Raw genomic sequence first — 18,295 nt, 5'->3', positions numbered from 1 at the left:
CCAGATACACAAATGACACTCAGTTAGTGAGTTCCTAGGAGACACTTGGCCATGGTATCTCGAAGTCTATTAAGTTGCCAGGTCTGGAGCTCAGGAGAAAGGTCTTTGCTGGAGTTATGGGTTCCTTGTGGAGAAGGAATGCTAGAGAAGAAAGCACAATCTTACAACAACTGGGCTCAACATCTTCCCTTTGCCTCTTCAGATCCACTCGCTGCCCTTCTCCATCTTGCTTTGTGCCTCAGTGACTGACCTATGTGAACTGCATTACGTGGGACTCCTGCCTCTGGCTTCCTGTTGTGTTCAGCCAATGGGAGACCCTGGTAGGAGATCAGAATGTGGGAAGAATGACAGGTCAAAATATTTATTTCTCCTACTTTCCATGTGTGGTTACCACATGGAAACTGGCTGTTTCTGTCAAATGATGTGGTAGTCTTCTCCACATCATGTGGATGTCTCCTAGTTCCAGTCTCAGTTCTCGCCTCTGGACCTTCAGATCTAAGACAGATACAACTCCCACTAACCCCAGGGTGCAGCATTGCCCCCTGCGGTTCCCCAGTACCCTGCCCCCTACCTTTGCAAATAGTTTTCTTTACTCTTTTCACATTACCCAAGTTGAAAGGGCCATCTGTTTCCTGCCAGGATCCTAACCAAAAACAGAGGCCTTGTGAGTGGGGAGAGAAGAGAACACTAACATGTTTAAAGGGCAAAGAGAAGGGGAGTAAGTGGGGCTAAGTGTCAGAGAAGTCAAAGGCAAATCAGGCTTTATGAAACCAGGGAGATGTTTCAAGAAGAGAGAGTGCCATGGAATTACCAAGATGGTAGAGAGGCCGAATAAGGATGAGATCCCAAAGGTGCATTGGGCTGGGCTGTCTGGAGGTGAGTTGGGCCAAAGAGATGGAAAGAATTGGGTGGGTGGCTAGGGAAGAAGGGAAGAGATGAGAGTGCAGAAAGGTGAGAGAAGAGATTGGGGCAGAGGAGAGAATCAGAGCTGAGGCAGGAAAATGAGTCACAGAGTGAAGAAATATGGGAGTTTTCATCTAGATTAGATGAGCAGGTAATAGCCCTAGGAATGAGTGAGTATGTACAGGGAAACACAACACACAGACACCACCACAGTCACAAATAAACATATATAAATCACCATGCTGCAGTCCTGACACAACACACACCAAAGATACATAGATATGCACATATACGCACACCACCACACTAGACCATTACCTCCACACACCACACCACATACACAGTGCTCACTGACACACCACACCACATACACAGTGCTCACTGACACATTGACAGATTTCATGGGGAGCCCGTGCAACATCATATCTTTGCATTGTTGTGACATTATCTATTCTGAGCCTTGGAGCAAAGATGAGCAAAACTCTGGTTCTGTCTACTTGTGTACGAAAAAGGGGTTGGTTCTCAATGTTTCCAGCATAGTGGGTGGTGCTCTTGGGATAAGTCTGAGATGGCTACATGGTTTTTGCCTGCTGGTTCTCACCTTGGGTTTTGAACAAGGGCTGCACCTTGTTGAGTGTGCTGACCTCCTAAGCAAGTGAGATCACTCGGGGGTACCTAAAGACTAGCCTCCGCCAGCCACAACCCAAACACCTATTTACAAGATGAAATATTCTGGAGTGAAATGCTCCATGCGTGAATCTTTGTAACACGGTATTGAGTGAAAAGAGCAAACTCTAGATCACTACATACTTATACATGCATGACACTGTTTTTTATAAAGTCCAAGAACAACTGAAACTTAACTCTACATAATTTAGGAACCTATGTATATGAAATCAATGCATTTTAAATAAGAGAATACTAAAACAAAATTCCAGATCATAGGTTACATCTGCAGGAAGACAAGACAAGGACTAAGAGATGGATGCCATTGTTAATGTTCTGAATCTTGAGTTGGGTGGTAGGGTCACTTCCCAATATAATCATGAAACCAGCATTACGATATATCCAATTTTGTGTATCACATGTGCTGTTACACTTGTAATAAAAAAAAAAATATATATATATATATATATATATATATGAAGGCTGTCCCCTTAGTTTGACCATAGTTCTGCTTTATTTTTGCACTTCCTCCCACAGCAATGCTGAAGGGTCATTACAATCTTGCTCTTGGCAATCGGGGTTAGTAGTGCAAGGCCGGGCAGGAAGTGAACTGGGGGATGAAGCCATATCTGCTTTAACACTGTTCTCGATAGGTCCTTTGTGGTGAGGATTTCCAAGAACCAGCAGAGCAGTTGAAGGAGCTGAGCAATATTTACAAGAAATGTGTCCCTGCCCCACCCCCACCCCCTGTTCCCCTTCTTCTCTCTTTACCACCCTTAACTTTCCTCCCCACCCAGGCCCAAGTGAAGGGCTGCTTAGAGGAGCCCAATAGCAAATATCACTCCAGACAGATCCACTTACCTCTTTCTGGTATCTGGGGAAAAACACCTGGGGACCTCCTGAGATGACTAATCCACACAAATGCTTATTAAGTGGCAGTATGGCAGAGCAAGGAGCCTTGGTGGCTCATTTGTTAAGCACTGGACTACTAACCAAAATGCCAGCTGTTCCAAACTACCCAGCAACTCCAAGAAAGAAAAGATCTGGCGATCTGTTCCTGTAAAGTTTACAGCCCAGGAAACCCTTCTATTCTGGCCTCAAGAGTCAGCACAGAGCATCATGACAAATAGCAATGAGCGTGAATGGACACTTCTTAAGTGTGTGACCTTTGATAAGCTATTCAACTGCATGGTGCTTCAGTTCTCTCATCTGTAAAATGAGGATAAATAATAGCACCTAGCTGTATGTAGAGAGTTGTGAGTTTCAGTAACTTAATACACACAAAGCATGCAGAATAGTGCTGGGAACATAGTTGATACTAAGTGAGTTTTAGTATCCTTGAGAATCTACTATATGCCTGCCACCAGGCTGAAAGATGGAGATAAGGCACTGAGACCATGGTCCCACGGAGCACGTAGCAAACATTTTCTGAAAAGAGCCAGACAATAAATACGAGGGGACTTCAAAAAGCTCATGAAGAAATGGAATTGAAAGATGACGAAATTGTTCTGAGAGCTTTCTGAAGCCCCTTCGTATTTTGGGTTTGCTGGCCAAACAATCTCTGTGACAACTACTCAAATATTGCTGTTGTTGTTGTTGTTAAGTACTGTTGAGTCAATTCCGACCCATAGCGACCCTGTATAGGGTTTCCGAGGCTATAAATCTTTACGGGAGCAGAAAGCCTCATCTTTCTCCTGTGAAACTGCTGGTAGTTTAGAACTGCTGACCTTAAGGTTAGCAGCCCAATTTGTAACCATTACACTACCTGATCTCTTTCAAATTTTGCTATTGTAGCAATAAAAACAGTCTTAGATGATATGTAAATGAATGAACATGGCTCTGTTCCAAATAAACTTTACTTAAGGAGCTTTGGTAGCATAGTGGTTACGAATCAGGGCAGCAGTTTGAAACTGCCAGCTGTTCCGCAGGAGAAAGATGAGGCTTTCTGCTCCCATAAAGATTTACAGCCTTGGAAACCCTGTACAGGGTTGCTATGAGTCAGAACTGAATCCACAGCACAAGACTACCACCACCATCATGGAGTCCTGGTGTGGTGCTGTGTGTTAATGTGCTGGACTTGTAAGGTCAGTGGTTCAAGCTCACCAGTTGCTCCTCAGAAATCCTATACAGGGTCGCTGTGGGTTAGAACCGACTTGACAGCACTTCACAACAACAACAACAATGGGCACTGACATTGAAATTTCATACAATTTTCACGTCATGAAATATTATTCTTCATTTGATGTTGATTTAAAAATGTAAAACTCATAAATTATTTTTAATGTAAAATCCAGTTTTAGCACACAGGCCATACAAAAACATGTGCCGTACCAAAACAAGTGGCCAGATCTGGTCCAGTTTCTGACCTCTGGACTGTTGTGTTGTTAAGTGCTGAGGAGAAGCTAGTGGGTTTGAACCTCCAACCTCACGGTTGGCAGTCCTATAGCACCACACCAGGACTCTGACCCCTGGACTGATGGTGGTGCTGTGGCATGTGGTTCTGACGCATAGGGACCCTGTGTAGGGTTTCCCAGGTTGTAAATCTTTACAGGAATAGAAAGCCTCATCTTTCTCCCACAGAGGTACTGTGGTAGATTTGAACTGATCTTGCGGTTAACAATTCAACTTGTAACCCACCATACTGCCAGGGCTCCTTGATCCCTGAATTGTTGTTAAGTGCTGTCAAGTCGCAACCTGGATTTGTAAGGAAAAATAAATATTAATCCCTCTGGATTTCTCTGCTATATCTGCATGTTCAGTGCCTCACTTTACGGATGAGCAGACCAAGGCTCACTCTTCAAAGTCCAGTTGAAATGCTGCCTCCAAGTCATCTCAGCTGAGGGCATTAACAATTCAGTCTGCCGCCTCCCACATGATATGTACATATATGCCTATTACGACTTGAATTTTTCATGAAATATTAAAGACAGACCAAAAGCTGTAAAGAGAACAAATGACTTAGTCTTCCCTGTAGTTCATGAAACACAGCATTGCTGAAACAGGGAAGGTTTTAAAAAACAAATTCATTGCCATTGAATCAATTCCAACCCATGAAAACCCATGTGTTACAGAGCAGAACTGAACTCCATAGGGCTTTTGTTAGCTGTAATCCTTGATCAGAGCAGATTGCTAGAACTTTCTTCCATGATGCTATTGGGTAGATTCAAGCTGCAAACCTTTCAGTTCTCAGTTGAGCACAAATCATCTGTGATGCCCAGGACCCTTTCTGTGCAGATACCCCTTCCTCAAATCACAAAATCTCTTCCTCTCCTGCTGTCCTGTTTGTGGAAATGTATTGTCACCCAGTCCCTGTACATAGGTATGAGTCAGTAAGTAGGAAACAGGATTTGTACATGTACGTCTATTATTTGTTTCAGTCATAACAGCCCCATCAAGGGGTTTCTCAATTTAAAGACTCAGAGCATAGCTTGTCCAAGGCGCCGAAGTAAGAGATAGGGGTCAAATCTAAGCCCAGAGCTGACTCCCGTCTGTGCTCCTGTCTGCTTCCCTTTCTCTATATGTTCCCATGGCTGTGGCACCCATCCCAAAATGCCCATTATCTGTGCGTTAAACATTGGGCTACTAACCCAATGTTGGCAGTTCAAACCCAGCAGGTGCTCTACAGGAGAAAGATGAAGCTGTCTCCTCCCATATTTAGTCTTGGAAGCCCTCTGGAAGTTCTGTTCTTAGGGTTGTGATGAGTCAGAATTAACTTGATGGCAACAGAGTCCCTGTCACACTAGCTTTTCAAGTGCCCATAGGAGATTGTGTTACATTTTCACCCTCCCAATCCACTTCCTAATACCTCGTGCCCAACTGGAACACAATGTATACTTCTTCAGAGGCACCCTAGTGGTGTCAGTGGAGGTGGTGTACTATTAAGCAGTTTCAATAGAAAATGGGAAAACTCTTTGGCGCAACTTTCAGTTGTTCAAGTGTCAACTTTACTGGAAAGTGTGAAACATGCAACCCTCAGACTCCAAGTGGTTAGGAGGGAGGGAAGAGGAAGGGAGGGTACACAGAGAAAAGGGGAACCTCAGGAAACCAGCCCCACAGAACCAAGAAATCCTTCCTTCCCCGTAGCCACATGGGGGCTAAGCTGGGGTGTGGGATCTAGTCCAAGTTTAAAGATGGACAATGTTGCTGCTAAGTGCCATCGAGTTGGTTCTGACCCATAGCGACCCTGTATAGGGTTTCCCAGGAGCAGCTGGTGAGTTTGAGCCGCCGACCTTGCAGTTCAAATGGCTTTGCAGTCAGGCATGTTAAGTAACCCACAGCATCACACCAAGACAAACACTAGAACCCTAAAACACTAAAGAAATTGAGGGGCATTGTGATCTAGACCCTCTCCAGCAGCCTGCCAAAGGGTGTCCGTACAAAGATGAGGGGAGGGGAGCCAAAACCCACCAGGAAGAAGTGTTGGAAATAAGAAACCATTATTTACTAATACTTAATATAGGGCCAACAGCATACCTATCAGGAAATATTCAGGCTGTATGTACTAAGTAGATTCATGGGTTTCAGCTTCCAGTTTAAATCAACTCAAGCAAAATGGACAAGTGGACTCAAAACAGATGGCTACAGAGAAATACACTGAAAGTACTTATTATCCAAACAGTAAGAAAACAGCAGGGCTGGCATTTCACGGACTCCCAGTACAAGCCCTTTGTCAAACACATTGGAGGGCAAAACCCTGACTAGTTAAATCAAACCTTGCAAGTTGAAGTTTCACATTAAGGTGAAGGGAACTTGATGCAGGAGCTGAGAATAATGTAGGTATATATGTAGAGGGTATGCTAAAAATGTCTTACTAGTTGGAAAAGACAATCTTCAGTTGTTAATAGGGGTATGTATGGTATCTCTAGAAGAATCCTATCCAATAATTTTCTGTGAATCATGTATTTATCGGCACTGTCCAACAAGGTAGCCACTAGAGGCTACTGAAACTTGGTAAGTGCCTGTTTCAACTCAGCAACCCTATATAGGGTTTCCAAGTAGTGATTGGTGAGCTTGAACTGACCTTGTGGTTCAAACCAACCTTGAGGTCTAGCGCTTATCCTACAGCTCGACACCAGAACACACGTACAGGGTATTAGCAATTATCAGGTGTTCCTGCACATTCTAGCATGTCTCTGCATGGACAAAGCTTAGAAACCACAAGTTAAGACAAAAGGTTTTTATTCAAAAAACGCCAAGTATAAAAAAAAAAATAATAATAATAAGATCTCTTTTATTCCCCTGTACAGTATTTCACTCAGATAAAACCAGCAGGCTACATGCTGCTCAAAACACAGCCCCAGAGAAGATGCAGAAGGCACACCATCCAGAACTGCTATCCATATATCTATCCTATATACACAAGTCAGCAATGCCCCTCCCCTCCCCAGCACCCACAGAACCCAGACCCACTTGGGTAAGTAGGCAAGGGGGCCCCCACGACAGTCAGGGAGCTGCAGCAGCTGTCCTGCCTGTGTCCCGTCACCCCACAAACAGAGGCAAGCGTCGCAGCCCTCTCCCCCAAAAGGTCCCCAAGTCAGCACAGGAAAAGGAGGAAAGAAAACTAGGGCAGCAGCTGTGGAAGCTTGGAGCAGAAGGGAACCAAATAAATAAATAAATAAATACATTAACATTGACCTCCAGGTTAGAATGCGTATCTTTCCAAAAAGAGAAGGAAAAAAAATTAAAATAAGAAAAATAACTTAAGGCAAAAAAAAAAAAATTAGAAAAAAAAAAAAAAAATCAACTACAATCCTTTGTACACTACCATGCCAACTATACACACATTTACAGTTTGTCTGTTGATTTGCATTGTTTGTGCATTTGTGTGTGTGTGTGTGTGAGGTCTTGGCTTTGAAAGAGTTAAGTAAAAAAACAAAAACAAGAAGGAAGACCAGTTCACTCGGGGAGTTTTACTAAAGGAGGCAGGAAAGAGGGCAGGTGGCTCAGTGTTTGGCCCTGTAGCCTCTCCATGGCACCTTTCATATGCAGGACAGGGGAGGTGGGTGGAGAAGAAAAATAGGGAACCAAACCCAGGCAGAGTTTTGGAGAAGCAGCAGGTAAGAGGCAAGTTCAAGTATTTCTCCCAGCACAGCCGGAGTCCCCACAGAAGGCACTCAGAAAAGTCGGAAGAGGTGACAGGGACTTACAATGGTGCTAGTCCTATATCCCATCCCAACCTGTCTGCCCCCTACCCGACCCATCGCGGCATTCAGCAGAACTCGTGATGAAGGGAACAGGTTCCATGGCAGGGTTCTCACCCACCCCCCACCCCACCCCCCTCGGGATTTCCCCAGAAGTCCAGAGATGCTGGACACCTATGAGAAGGAGAGCATCTATGGGAGTTGAGGCCTAGGACACCTGGAGTGGAGTCTCTTTCCCCGCCGTTGGGAGACAGCCTCCAGGGGCCTGGATCTGGAATGAGTTGTAAATGTTGTTCCTGTATCAAGCACTGTCCTGCTTGGTGACAAGTGTCACTGGTACTTGGGATGCTGGAACTGGAGGCTTCTTCTCCCTTGAGCATGACAGGGAAGGGAGGGCCTGCTGGGAAAGCTGCTATTTGCTGGGCTCTGGTGACAGGCTGTGGAGATGGATTTCAGCAGTTTCCTGGGGTAGGAGAACATCTTGCATCCACGGGTGGTTCTGGATTTCTTCGAAGGATGGCCGATCTGATGGTCTTAGGGCCAAGCACCATTTAATGAGATGCTGACATTCTACACAAAGTAGGAAAAGGAGAGATTCTGAATGACTCAACTCAGTGCAAAGGCCTTCCCAATTTGCTTCCCAGAAGGGCTCTTAAGTCTGGAGTCACGAGGAAGCCACGCTCCTTCCAGAATGCCAGCTGCATACTGGATATCCTTCAATGGACGGTATTCCCTAACATCTGGATCCTCTAGCCTGATCTCAGCTTAAAAAAAAAAAAAGGCTCCTCTCTTAACCCTGTGGTTTTCAAACATCAATAACTGGGGCCTTTCCCACGACGCCCACTCACCAGAAATAGGAAAGATGATGATGACAAGGGATTTCGATGAGACACCACCAAGCATGAGGTGATTCAATTCACCTCCTGACTACAAGCATCAACACCACCCACATGAGGTCACTGGAGCCACAATATTTAGAGCTACTGCCTTAACATAGTTAAAAGAGCCCTCGACTTTTCTCTCCTTGGAAACACAGCCAGGAGTTAGTTAAAGGATCAGATAGGTCTCAGCTGGTACTGAAGAAGAAACCTTCAGAGCAGCTTGATCTGCCTTCAAAAAACCAAAATCTCAAACATGCTCTTTCTCTGACCTCTCAGGGGAAGCTCAAAATCAACCAATTTCTGGGACCAGTTCTCAAATGATCCCCAGAATCCACCCACCCTCCCACCCCCACCTACACTCATGAGGAACAGCCTCAGCACAGAGGTTCCCAGAAGTTACCTGAAGAGACCCTCTGCCTGAAGAAAACTTGGCCCCTGATGATCTCCTCGTCGTGTTCAAAGGGAATATCTCCACAGACCATATCATACAGCAGGATCCCCAGGGACCAGACGGCCGCCGACCTGCCGTGGTAGCGATGGTAGCGGATCCACTCAGGAGGACTGTACACTCGGGTCCCTGTGAGCCAAGGGAATAGAAGGAAGAACACACTTTTAACAAAAATAAACACAAAGCAACCAGGTGGTATGACCATTCTTATTTGAAAAGCACTCCCCTCCCTTTTTCCTCAGGGACTGTGTGAACTCTGTTTCCCTCCTGGGCTAACAGTAGAGTGGATGAGTAGTTCATGGCATCTCGCCAAGCCTAAGCATTACCCATCTCTCCACCAGCCCAAACCTTACACTGAAATGCTTTGCGAACTGCTCCAAGAAACAAACAAGACTGGCAACAGACCCAAACCCTGAGGCCTGCATGTGGAAGGACCACCGGAGAGGGATGACCGGATGAGTGTCTACACAGTAAAAGGAGGCACACCTCAGACTATCCTTAAACTGCATTTGCTTTTGGAGTAAGCATCTCATTTCAGATGCACTCCAGACAAGGACATGTGTATAACATCAAAAACTCAGGGTGCCCTTTGAGAAACCTTGTTCCCCGCTCCTCCGCATGCAGGGGCTGACACTCACACCCTCCACCCGCCGCAGACGCGGAAGGTAGAGCTGCAGGGCTGGTTTAGCACCACGTGATTCCTGTTTACAAACTTTGGGTTGTAAAAAAAAAGTTGCCAACCCTCTGGTGCTCGCTAGGGGGCAGCAAAGAGCCGAAGGGAAGGGGAAAAAAAAAAAGGAAGAAAACCATGGGAGGACCCGGCCAGCCATTAACTGTTAAATACAAAAAAATGCAGCCCAACCCAGAGTCCTCCAAGGGCAAATAAACACAAACCACAAGCCCGAGTCACAAGTTTTGAAAGGCTGTCGTTTGTTAGGTTAAGCCACTCAGATGATGACCCACCCTCCTTTGCTTTGATCTCAAGCTCTTCATTCCTTCTTTTCTGAAAGAACCCGCTCCAAGCCCCTCCCTAGGGTAGGTTTTCATCCTCTGTGGAGACACCCAACTAATTTTCAAACCAACAACAGATCTTATTTCACAACATTCATTCCTGCCTCCTTCACCCCTCGACACCGGGAGAAAACAACAACAACAAACAAACAAAAAATGAAATTAAGTGAAACAACTGTTTCTATCCCTTCCTGGATCAAAGGGGAAAAAAAACTGCAGCTCGAAAAACTACCTTACAGAACTAACTCTCTTCTTTATAAAACAAAACAAAAATTACAAAGCGGCATCAATTTTCATCTCACCCGCTCTGCCCCCCCTCCCAGCCTTTTACTGGCGGGGAAACTGGGTCAGACTTTAAAAATCTGGGCTACAGCCGGTTGCCCGTAACCTCTTATTCATCAGAAACGCTTGGAACCCAGTGAATTCCACTTAGGGGAAGGAGAAAAAAAAGAAAGAAAGAAAACCCACGCTAGAAGCATTACAGGTTCAGTTAGCTTGAAATCCCCTTACTACGCTGGGAAGTGCTCCTCCGCCCCACCCCTCCTCGCAGCGAGCCAGGCGGCCAGATGACCTTTACAAAAGGCCGGAGGAGACTGGCCAAGGCCTCCAGGCCGCGTCACCTGGACAGATACCGCCTGGGCCTGGCTTACCATCGAAGTCCGTGTAGACGGTGTCCTTGAGCAGCGCCCCCGACCCGAAGTCGATGAGCTTGAGCTCGCCGCGACTGAGGTCGATGAGGATATTCTCGTCCTTGATGTCGCGGTGGAGCACCCCGCAGTTGTGGCAATGCCGCACGGCCTCCAGCACCTGCCAGAAAAAACTGCGGGCCAGCTCCTCCTGCAGGGCGCCCCTCTCCGTGATAAAGTCGAAGAGATCTTGCACCGGCTCCGGCCTCTCCAGGATCAGGACGAAACTGTCTGGCCTCTCGAACCAGTCCAGGAGTCTAATGACGCCGGAGAAGCCCGAGCTCACCTTCTTCAGCAACACCACTTCCATGGGCACTCGGGTGCCATTGGGCTGCAGGGGCGAAAGGGAGGCCGCGCGTTAGGGCGGGAGAAGAGGGGCGCCTCCCCTCCCCACCCCTCCCGGGGGTTGCTCACTCGGACACTTACCAGCTCTCCCCAGTCGGAAATCCGGTCCTTCTCCACGTGCTTGATGGCCACCTGAAAGCGCAGAGCCTGTTAAGTCTCCTTGGCGGGGCTAAAGTACACCCATGAGCCCCCCGCCCGGAGCGCCCTCCCCACGGCGGGGCGGCCACTCACCGGCAAGTTGTCCGCGACGCGGATGCCTGAGTAGACAGAGCCGAAGCCGCCGCTGCCTAACAGCGGGCCCACCTGATACTGCGACTCCAGGGGTTCCTTCTCCTTGCCTAAGGAAGGGAGAGGCACAGGAGACTCAGTGCCGGCCCCGCGCGCACCCAGCACCCACACTGGGGGTCCAGCCGCCCCCATCATCCCCGGGCCGGGAAGGGGGCGCTCACCGGGCGCCAGCTTGGTGGCGTGCAGGTCGTTACAGGGCGCGGCGCGCAGGTGGGCAAGCGAGTTGATTTTGGACAAGAGCATCCCAACCTCCAGGGCGTCGGCGCAGGGTCCGTGCGAGAGGAGCTGCTGCTGGGGCTGCGCCGGTGGCCGCTCCTATGGCTAGGACTGGGGCTGTGGCTGCGGGTGGCGTTGCGGCTGCGACTGCGGCTGGAGCTGAAGGCCGAGGACCAGTCGGAGGACGACTGGGGGCGCTGCCGGGGCTGGCGGCTGGCGGGAGCGCCGGCGGGGTCAGGCTGTAACGAGGGCGGCGGGGTGGGCGGCTCGTGCGGCAACACGCACTGCGACGCGGGACAGAGGGTTCGTGGCGGGTGCTGCTGCTGCTGCTGGAGCTCCTGCTGTCGGTCCCGCTGCCGCCGCCTCTGCCGCCGAGTCCTCTTGGGCCTCTTCTGCCACCTCCGCCGCTGCAGCAGACGCCCGGCTCGCCCAGCCGACAGGAGTAAAGGGGCGGAGCGCGCCGGCGGGGGGGCGCGCGGGAGGGCGGGGATGGGGCGGGGCCTCTCCTGGAGGCCGAGGCGGGGAGCCGGCTTGCCGGGCCCGCGGAGGGAAGAGAGGGGGTGGGGAAGTGGCGGGACGGGGCGACTCCCCTCACCCCCCGCCCGGCGCACTCTGTCGCCGCGCCCCGGCCCCGCCCCCGCTGGCGCAGATCCAGCCAACCAGAGACAGGCTGATCTGCATAACACGGCGCACTCCGCCCTGCTCTAGCGGTCAGAATGGTCTCTACGCCGCCACGACGTGGCGGGAAGGAAAAGGCGCCAAAATGGAGGGGGAGGGGCGCGGGGCGTGAAGGGAGGCGGGAGCTGGGTGCCGGGCCGCGGGGGAGGAAGGATGGGGAGGGGCGTATCGATTCAAACCCAAACAATAACAAAGCCATCAAAGGCCGCCCGAGGCCGCCTTTGCGGCTCTTGGTTTCCCGGAGGTTTTTGGGTCAAGGGCTCGAGCTCGAGCATAACAAGTTGCTCCGAGAAGACGGGCGTTGGTGTGTCAGGCGCGGAGGCCGGGCGGCCGGTGCGCCGGAGTGTGAGGGACTGTGTGTGGGGATGCCGACGAGGGTGGTCTCCCTGTGTGACTCAGACTCGAGACCTCCAAGTCTGGTGGGGGCGTTGAAGACGCGCAATGCCTCAGGTTGGGTCCTCCGGGTGTGTTGGGGGGCGCGTAGGGGGCGAAGGATCTGCAAGATTGTGAGTCACGGCGATCTCACGGAATGAGTGGGGGTGTCTCAGGCCTGGAATAAAACTGGGGGAGAACTTCGCTTATTCGTGAGAGGGTTACAAAAACCGGTAGTTAAAAAAGATCAGCACCCAAATTCTCAAACAGAGTCCATTTTTCACATGCCGAAAGGTACCAGTGGGTCCTGATTCCTAAGAGGTGATGTGTGCGAAAGTGCCCCATAAATAGGAAAGCACGAAACAAATGTTACTATTATGATGCCAGATGCTGTCACAGCCCCGTCTGCGAAGGCGGAGGGAGAGGAACATTCCTGGTCTAAACCAGGGTGGGGAGGCTGTGCTTGATTTAATCAGCGTTTTCGCGTTGTATTCACCTTTTCATCAGCCTGTTATTACCAGTCAGGCAATACCAGCAATTATTGGCTGACCCCAGTCTCGTTGGCTCAAAAGAAAACCCGTTTTTCGCTCTCCGCATGAAAATAACATGGAAAAACTGGCCAATACAGCTTTCAGTCTTTGTCCTTTTAAACTTCCTTTGGAGTTGATAACGTGTGAAATTAGTTAATTGAAATTCTATGTAATCCATAAATTGAATTATCTTGACCTAAGTCATTGAAAGCAAGCTACATTCCATTTTAATAGTTTGAAGTTCTTACAATTTAAAGGAAAAAAGAGGGTGTTTCTATAGTCATTAATTAATTTAAATGTTTCATTGAAGTTTTCTGCAGTGCTTGTTTATTAAGATGCCCAGATATTGAACAACTTGCACGAATATAATAAAATATTACAGATTTTCCTTTTGTCCACTTACTACTGTGGTTCAACTCATTCATTTTTAATGACTAGAAAAAAACCCCAAGGGAACAAGAATTATTTCCTTTTTACAGACACAGGAAAACGAAACATAAGTAGGATGACACAGGGTCATAAAACAGCTAAGAGAAGAGCAGAAATGACCCAAAATAAACTCCTGAATATTCAAAGTTGTCTTTTTATCAGGATCTAACTCTGTACTTGGCATTGAGTAGATGATCCATAAATGAATGTATGCCACCTGTACCCCTTTCTTTTCTGAAGCCCTCAGATCTAGCCAAGCTAGACTACTGTCAGTTGTTAGCATTCACTAGCTGTTACCACACTTTCCACCTTTGTTGAGACAGTCAACCTGTTCTGGGAGTGCCCTCTTCACTTTTATTCAGTCTTTCCACCCTTCAGGATACAATTGTATTTACTTCTTAAACTGATGTACAAACTCCAAGCATTCACTTACTGTCCAGCCCACTCATCTGACAATCATGCTTTCTTCTGTTCTCTTTTTATTAATTAACTTTTCTGTTCTTTATGCCTTGTCTCTCTCTTCTACCTTGTACAGTCCTTAAATGAATACTTTTTTTTTTAATGTTCTATTGTGAATTATGTGATAGTTTACATGGGAGAACATTAGTTTTACATTCATTCTATCATATATCCTCTCATTGCCATTGTTACGTGCAATCCTTCCCCCGTACCCCACAGGTCTTCAGCACACAGTCCTCTCCCTCTCTGGATCTAAAGTCTCCAGCTGCTCCATAGCTTCACATCATCATCTCTGGCTCCATTTCAGGCATCACTGCTTCTCTGGGTAGGGTCCCGCTCTCTGGTCTTCTCTCTTGATGGTCCTAGGGACCTCTGCTCCTAGACTGAAAAGTTAATCACGCCCCTCCTTGCTATAAAACGTCTTACCTTTAACATTTCCAACCCTCACAAACAGTCCTGATAACAGTTATTCACTATTGTATCACCAGAGACCCGTCTGTATTTCATTGCATCAGCCCGGCCTAGTCAGATTGAATACTACTCACTGGAGATTCTACCTTCCTCCAGGCCCTCTGGATCTAGGTTCCCTCTTGAAAGCTTGTAAGCCAGTCACTTCTTGCCTTTGTAGCCCCCCACCCCCCATTTTGGGTAGCCAATGTCCAAGTTGCCCATCCCTGTCTACTCTGTGTGTGGAGGAGGGTGGGAATGATTCTTGCTGTAAGGACTTGTTCCCTCTTTTGAGCTACTGCTTCCATAGGTGTAGGTCAAGTTCATCAAATTGTGAATACTTATTTTTAATCCAATATTTGTTAACGCAAAGAGGAAGACCATAAAACTTTTCATTATAATGGATCCCAACAAAAAAAAAAGTCATGATTAATGTCACTTATACCAAATTTAAGTGAATTAAATGGACTTAGGCAAAAAAAGTTAAGGTTAAAGGCAAGGCTTTAAACTGAGATAGCATGGTTACAAATCTGGGCTCTTCAGCCTACCACTTATGGATTAGTGATCAATTTACTTAACATTTCTAAAGCCCTCAGGGGGAATAATAACACCTACCTTATAGGGCTGTTTTAAGGAGCAAATGAAATTCTGCATTGAAAGTGCATATTGCTATTTATTGTCAAGTACCTTTGAGTTGGTTCCAACTCACAGCGACCCTGTATAGGGTGTCCGAGGTTTTAAATGCTTATGGGAAGAGGAAGCCTCATCTTTCTCCAGTGGAGTGACTGGTGGGCTTGAACCACTGATATTGTAGTTTGAAGTCCAGTGCTTAATAGAGTCAATGTGCATTGCCAGGCACAAGGTAAACTTCTAATAAACATTAGCTATGATGATCAGACTGCAAAGTTGTTTGAACCGCAAGGTCAGTGGTTCAAGCTCACCAGCTGCTCCTTGGAAACCCTATACAGGGTCTCTATGGGTTGGTATCGACTGGACAGCACTTAATACAACATGATGACAATAGTGCTGATTATGACAATGATGATAGAAGAAAGAATTTTGGAATAGTCTTGAAACTTGCAGGGTTGCAAAGGTGAAATGTTAGATAATTGAGAAAATGTGATTCAGAATAATTGTACACATTAAATCAAGTTCAGCTTTACTTCTTCACTTTCTCTAGATCTTTGTAGGGGTAAATATTTAATCAGTGCTAAAGTCCTGGTGTGGGTGGCATTGTGGGTTAATGTGCTCCGACTGCAAAGCTCTTTGAACTGCAAGGTCGGTGGTTCAAGCTCACCAGCTTCTCCTCGGAAACCCTATACAGGGTCACTATGGGTCGGAAATCACTCTACGGCACTTAACAACAACAAAGTGATTAACAGTGTCATGGGTTAATGCTTTGGACTGCAAAGTCCGTTTGAGCCACAAGGTCAGTGGTTCAGGCCTGTCAGCCACTCCTCTTAAACCAAGGTGCAATTGGGTCGGAACTGACTCAATTGCACTTAACAACAACAATAAAGTGATTAATGGAGTCCTGGTGTAACATAGTAAAAGAATGTGCTGGACCACAAGGTCAGTTTGAGCTGCAAGGTCTGGTGGTTCAAACCCAGGAGCTGTGAGTAAGGCACTTAACAACAACAAAGTGGTTAACATTTAATATGTCTGCTATCCATGGGGGGTGCTTCACAGCTTGAAGTTACAAAACTATGACAGAGAACTTTTATGTACCTAAAACTATTTTTTAAAAGATAATTATCAAATATTCAGGTATGTTTTGCATTAAAAGTGACTCACACAGAGTATAGAGCTTAATATTTTGATGCATCCAATTGTAGTTTCAATAATATAAACAAGAGCTATCTAAATGTCACAATTCTAACAAAGTATCAGAAAAAGCACCCTAGTAATTAAATGGCAAGTGCTTTTGGAAAATGAAGACCCTAATTATGCTAACTGCTCTCAGGAAAGAGGAGAATTTGTTAATGTTAACTTGAACAATGTCTAAATCTTTAGGTGGTTTCCATATTCTACCTGATATGGATTTAATCAAGTCAGTTGTTTGTTGTAAGCAATTTCTATAATCACAGAAGTTTTGGAAATACATTTGAAAGCGATTCCTGCCTCATTTTTTTTAAGTACTGGTCAAAGTACTTTTATAACTAGGACTCTGAAGCTTTTTCTCTATAAGCTATTTGCAATTCTTGTTGTTAAGTGTTGTCCGTTGAGTCACTTTCGACTCATAGTGACCCTGTATAGGGTTTCCGAAGAGTGCCTGGTAAACTTGAACCTCCAAAGTGGAAATAATTTGAGTCTGCATTTACTTATTTCTCTTCTGCCTTTTTGAAGCTTAAAGTTCAAGTTTGAAACATTCACTTTCATTATTTTGTATTTCTCATTTGGTGAAGTAAAAGAGAAAGGAGAAAAATTGAAGAAAGCCAGCTGCAATCCATTTTTTGTATGGCTTAAAATATCTCCAACTTCCTCAACTGTTGCAAAATTATTTAGAAAATTATCATTTCACATGTATTTTATACATGTGAATTAGATGTGAAAATCCACTATAAACTATAATACATGCAATGATCTAAAATGACTAAACCCTTTTTAAGTTGAAGTATAAGACTAAGTCAAAAAGTATTGTTACAAAATCATAGAAACCTTTATTAAACAAAAATATCAAAATGTAAAACTACTGCTTCTTGACATATCCCCCATCTAGGTCTATATATTTTGGAAGGTGACGTTCCCATCTCTCTAACCTTTCCCCCTGGTGTGGCACTGCAGGTTAATGCACTGGACTTGCAAAGCCTTTGGAACTTTAAGGCTGGCTGTTCAAGCTTACCAGCCACTCCTCGGAAACCCGCTGGTAGGGGTTGGAACCCACTCAATGCCACTTAACAACAGCAACACAACCTTTCCTCCAAGAAATTTGACAGCAATTGTGGCATCCCTGAAGGACTCAAATCATGTTCTATAAATTTGGGGAACAAAAAGAAGTCTGAAGGGCTGTAGGATGGATGGAATAAGGTTTCCCAGTGAAATTCTCATAGGACAGCCCTTGTTATTTTTATTAAGTGCTGTCAAGTCAGCTCTGACTTATAGTGATCCTATATAGGGTTTCTGAGGTTAGAAGTCTAATTTTTTCCTACAACATCACACCAGAACTCCATAAGATAGCCCTTGTTACTCTCAAAGAATGAGCAATTGCATTGTTAGGATGGGAAAAAATTCCTCAGCACAACTTTCCTGACCATATGCTCACCAATGCAGTTTTCCAATTTTCTTACAATTTCTTCCTAATAGTGCCCCCACGAAAATCTATTAAGATTACCCCTTTGAATAGTAAAACACACACACACACACACAAAAAAAAACCAGTAGCCATCACTTTCTGAGCTGACCTCTTTGCCTTGAATTTAACTGGCCCAGCAGATCCCCTCAGATGCTACAGTTTTGATTGGACCTTGCTCTCCAGATCATATGGATAAATCCAAGACTCGTCCCCAGTTATCATTTGTCCCATAAAATCATCTTTGTTAGCTTCACTCTTGCTTAAAAGATTGACAGAAAGTTCAGCTCTTTGAACCAGCTGATCTTCACGCAACACTTTTGGCACTCATCAAGCTGAAATTTTGCTGAGGCTAAGATGTTCACTTAAATTTGAAAATGTTGAACCATGTGCAATCCCAAGTTCAGTAACTATCGCATCAATTGTAATTGAACTGTCTTCTTCCACCAGTTTCTGGACTTCAGTCACAGCTCTTCCATTCAATTGACAGTTTTCATTGTTAATGTT

The 18,295-nt window shown here is 46.1% G+C and overlaps 1 protein-coding gene across 1 annotated transcript; it reads right to left on the bottom strand.

The window, feature by feature from the left end:
• Positions 1-6,730: 6,730 nt before the first annotated feature.
• PIM1 (pim-1 oncogene) lies at positions 6,731-12,034 on the bottom strand. The gene is made up of 6 exons (XM_006860420.1): positions 11,530-12,034; positions 11,312-11,418; positions 11,162-11,212; positions 10,700-11,066; positions 8,991-9,167; positions 6,731-8,279 (listed from the first exon to the last, which is right to left on the bottom strand). The coding sequence occupies exons 1-6, from the start codon at positions 11,609-11,611 to the stop codon at positions 8,122-8,124; spliced, it is 942 nt and encodes a 313-aa protein (XP_006860482.1). The 5' UTR covers positions 11,612-12,034; the 3' UTR covers positions 6,731-8,121.
• Positions 12,035-18,295: the final 6,261 nt, after the last annotated feature.

The sequence above is a fragment of the Chrysochloris asiatica genome, unplaced genomic scaffold, assembly GCF_000296735.1.
Source record: "Chrysochloris asiatica unplaced genomic scaffold, ChrAsi1.0 scaffold00038, whole genome shotgun sequence".
NCBI classification, from domain to species: domain Eukaryota; kingdom Metazoa; phylum Chordata; class Mammalia; order Afrosoricida; family Chrysochloridae; genus Chrysochloris; species Chrysochloris asiatica.
The sequence above is the reverse complement of the archived record's forward strand: the minus strand, read 5'-3'. Positions and strand labels throughout refer to the sequence as shown.

Coding starts and splice junctions, on each gene's coding strand:
- PIM1 (XM_006860420.1), bottom strand. CDS start 11,611: ATGCTCTTGTCCAAAATCAACTCGCTTGCCCACCTGCGCGCCGCGCCC. Junction 11,067..11,161: donor TTTCCGACTGGGGAGAGCTG/GTAAGTGTCCGA, acceptor TCGCCCCTGCAG/CCCAATGGCACCCGAGTGCC. Junction 8,280..8,990: donor CAGGCAGAGGGTCTCTTCAG/GTAACTTCTGGG, acceptor TACTTTGTGTAG/AATGTCAGCATCTCATTAAA.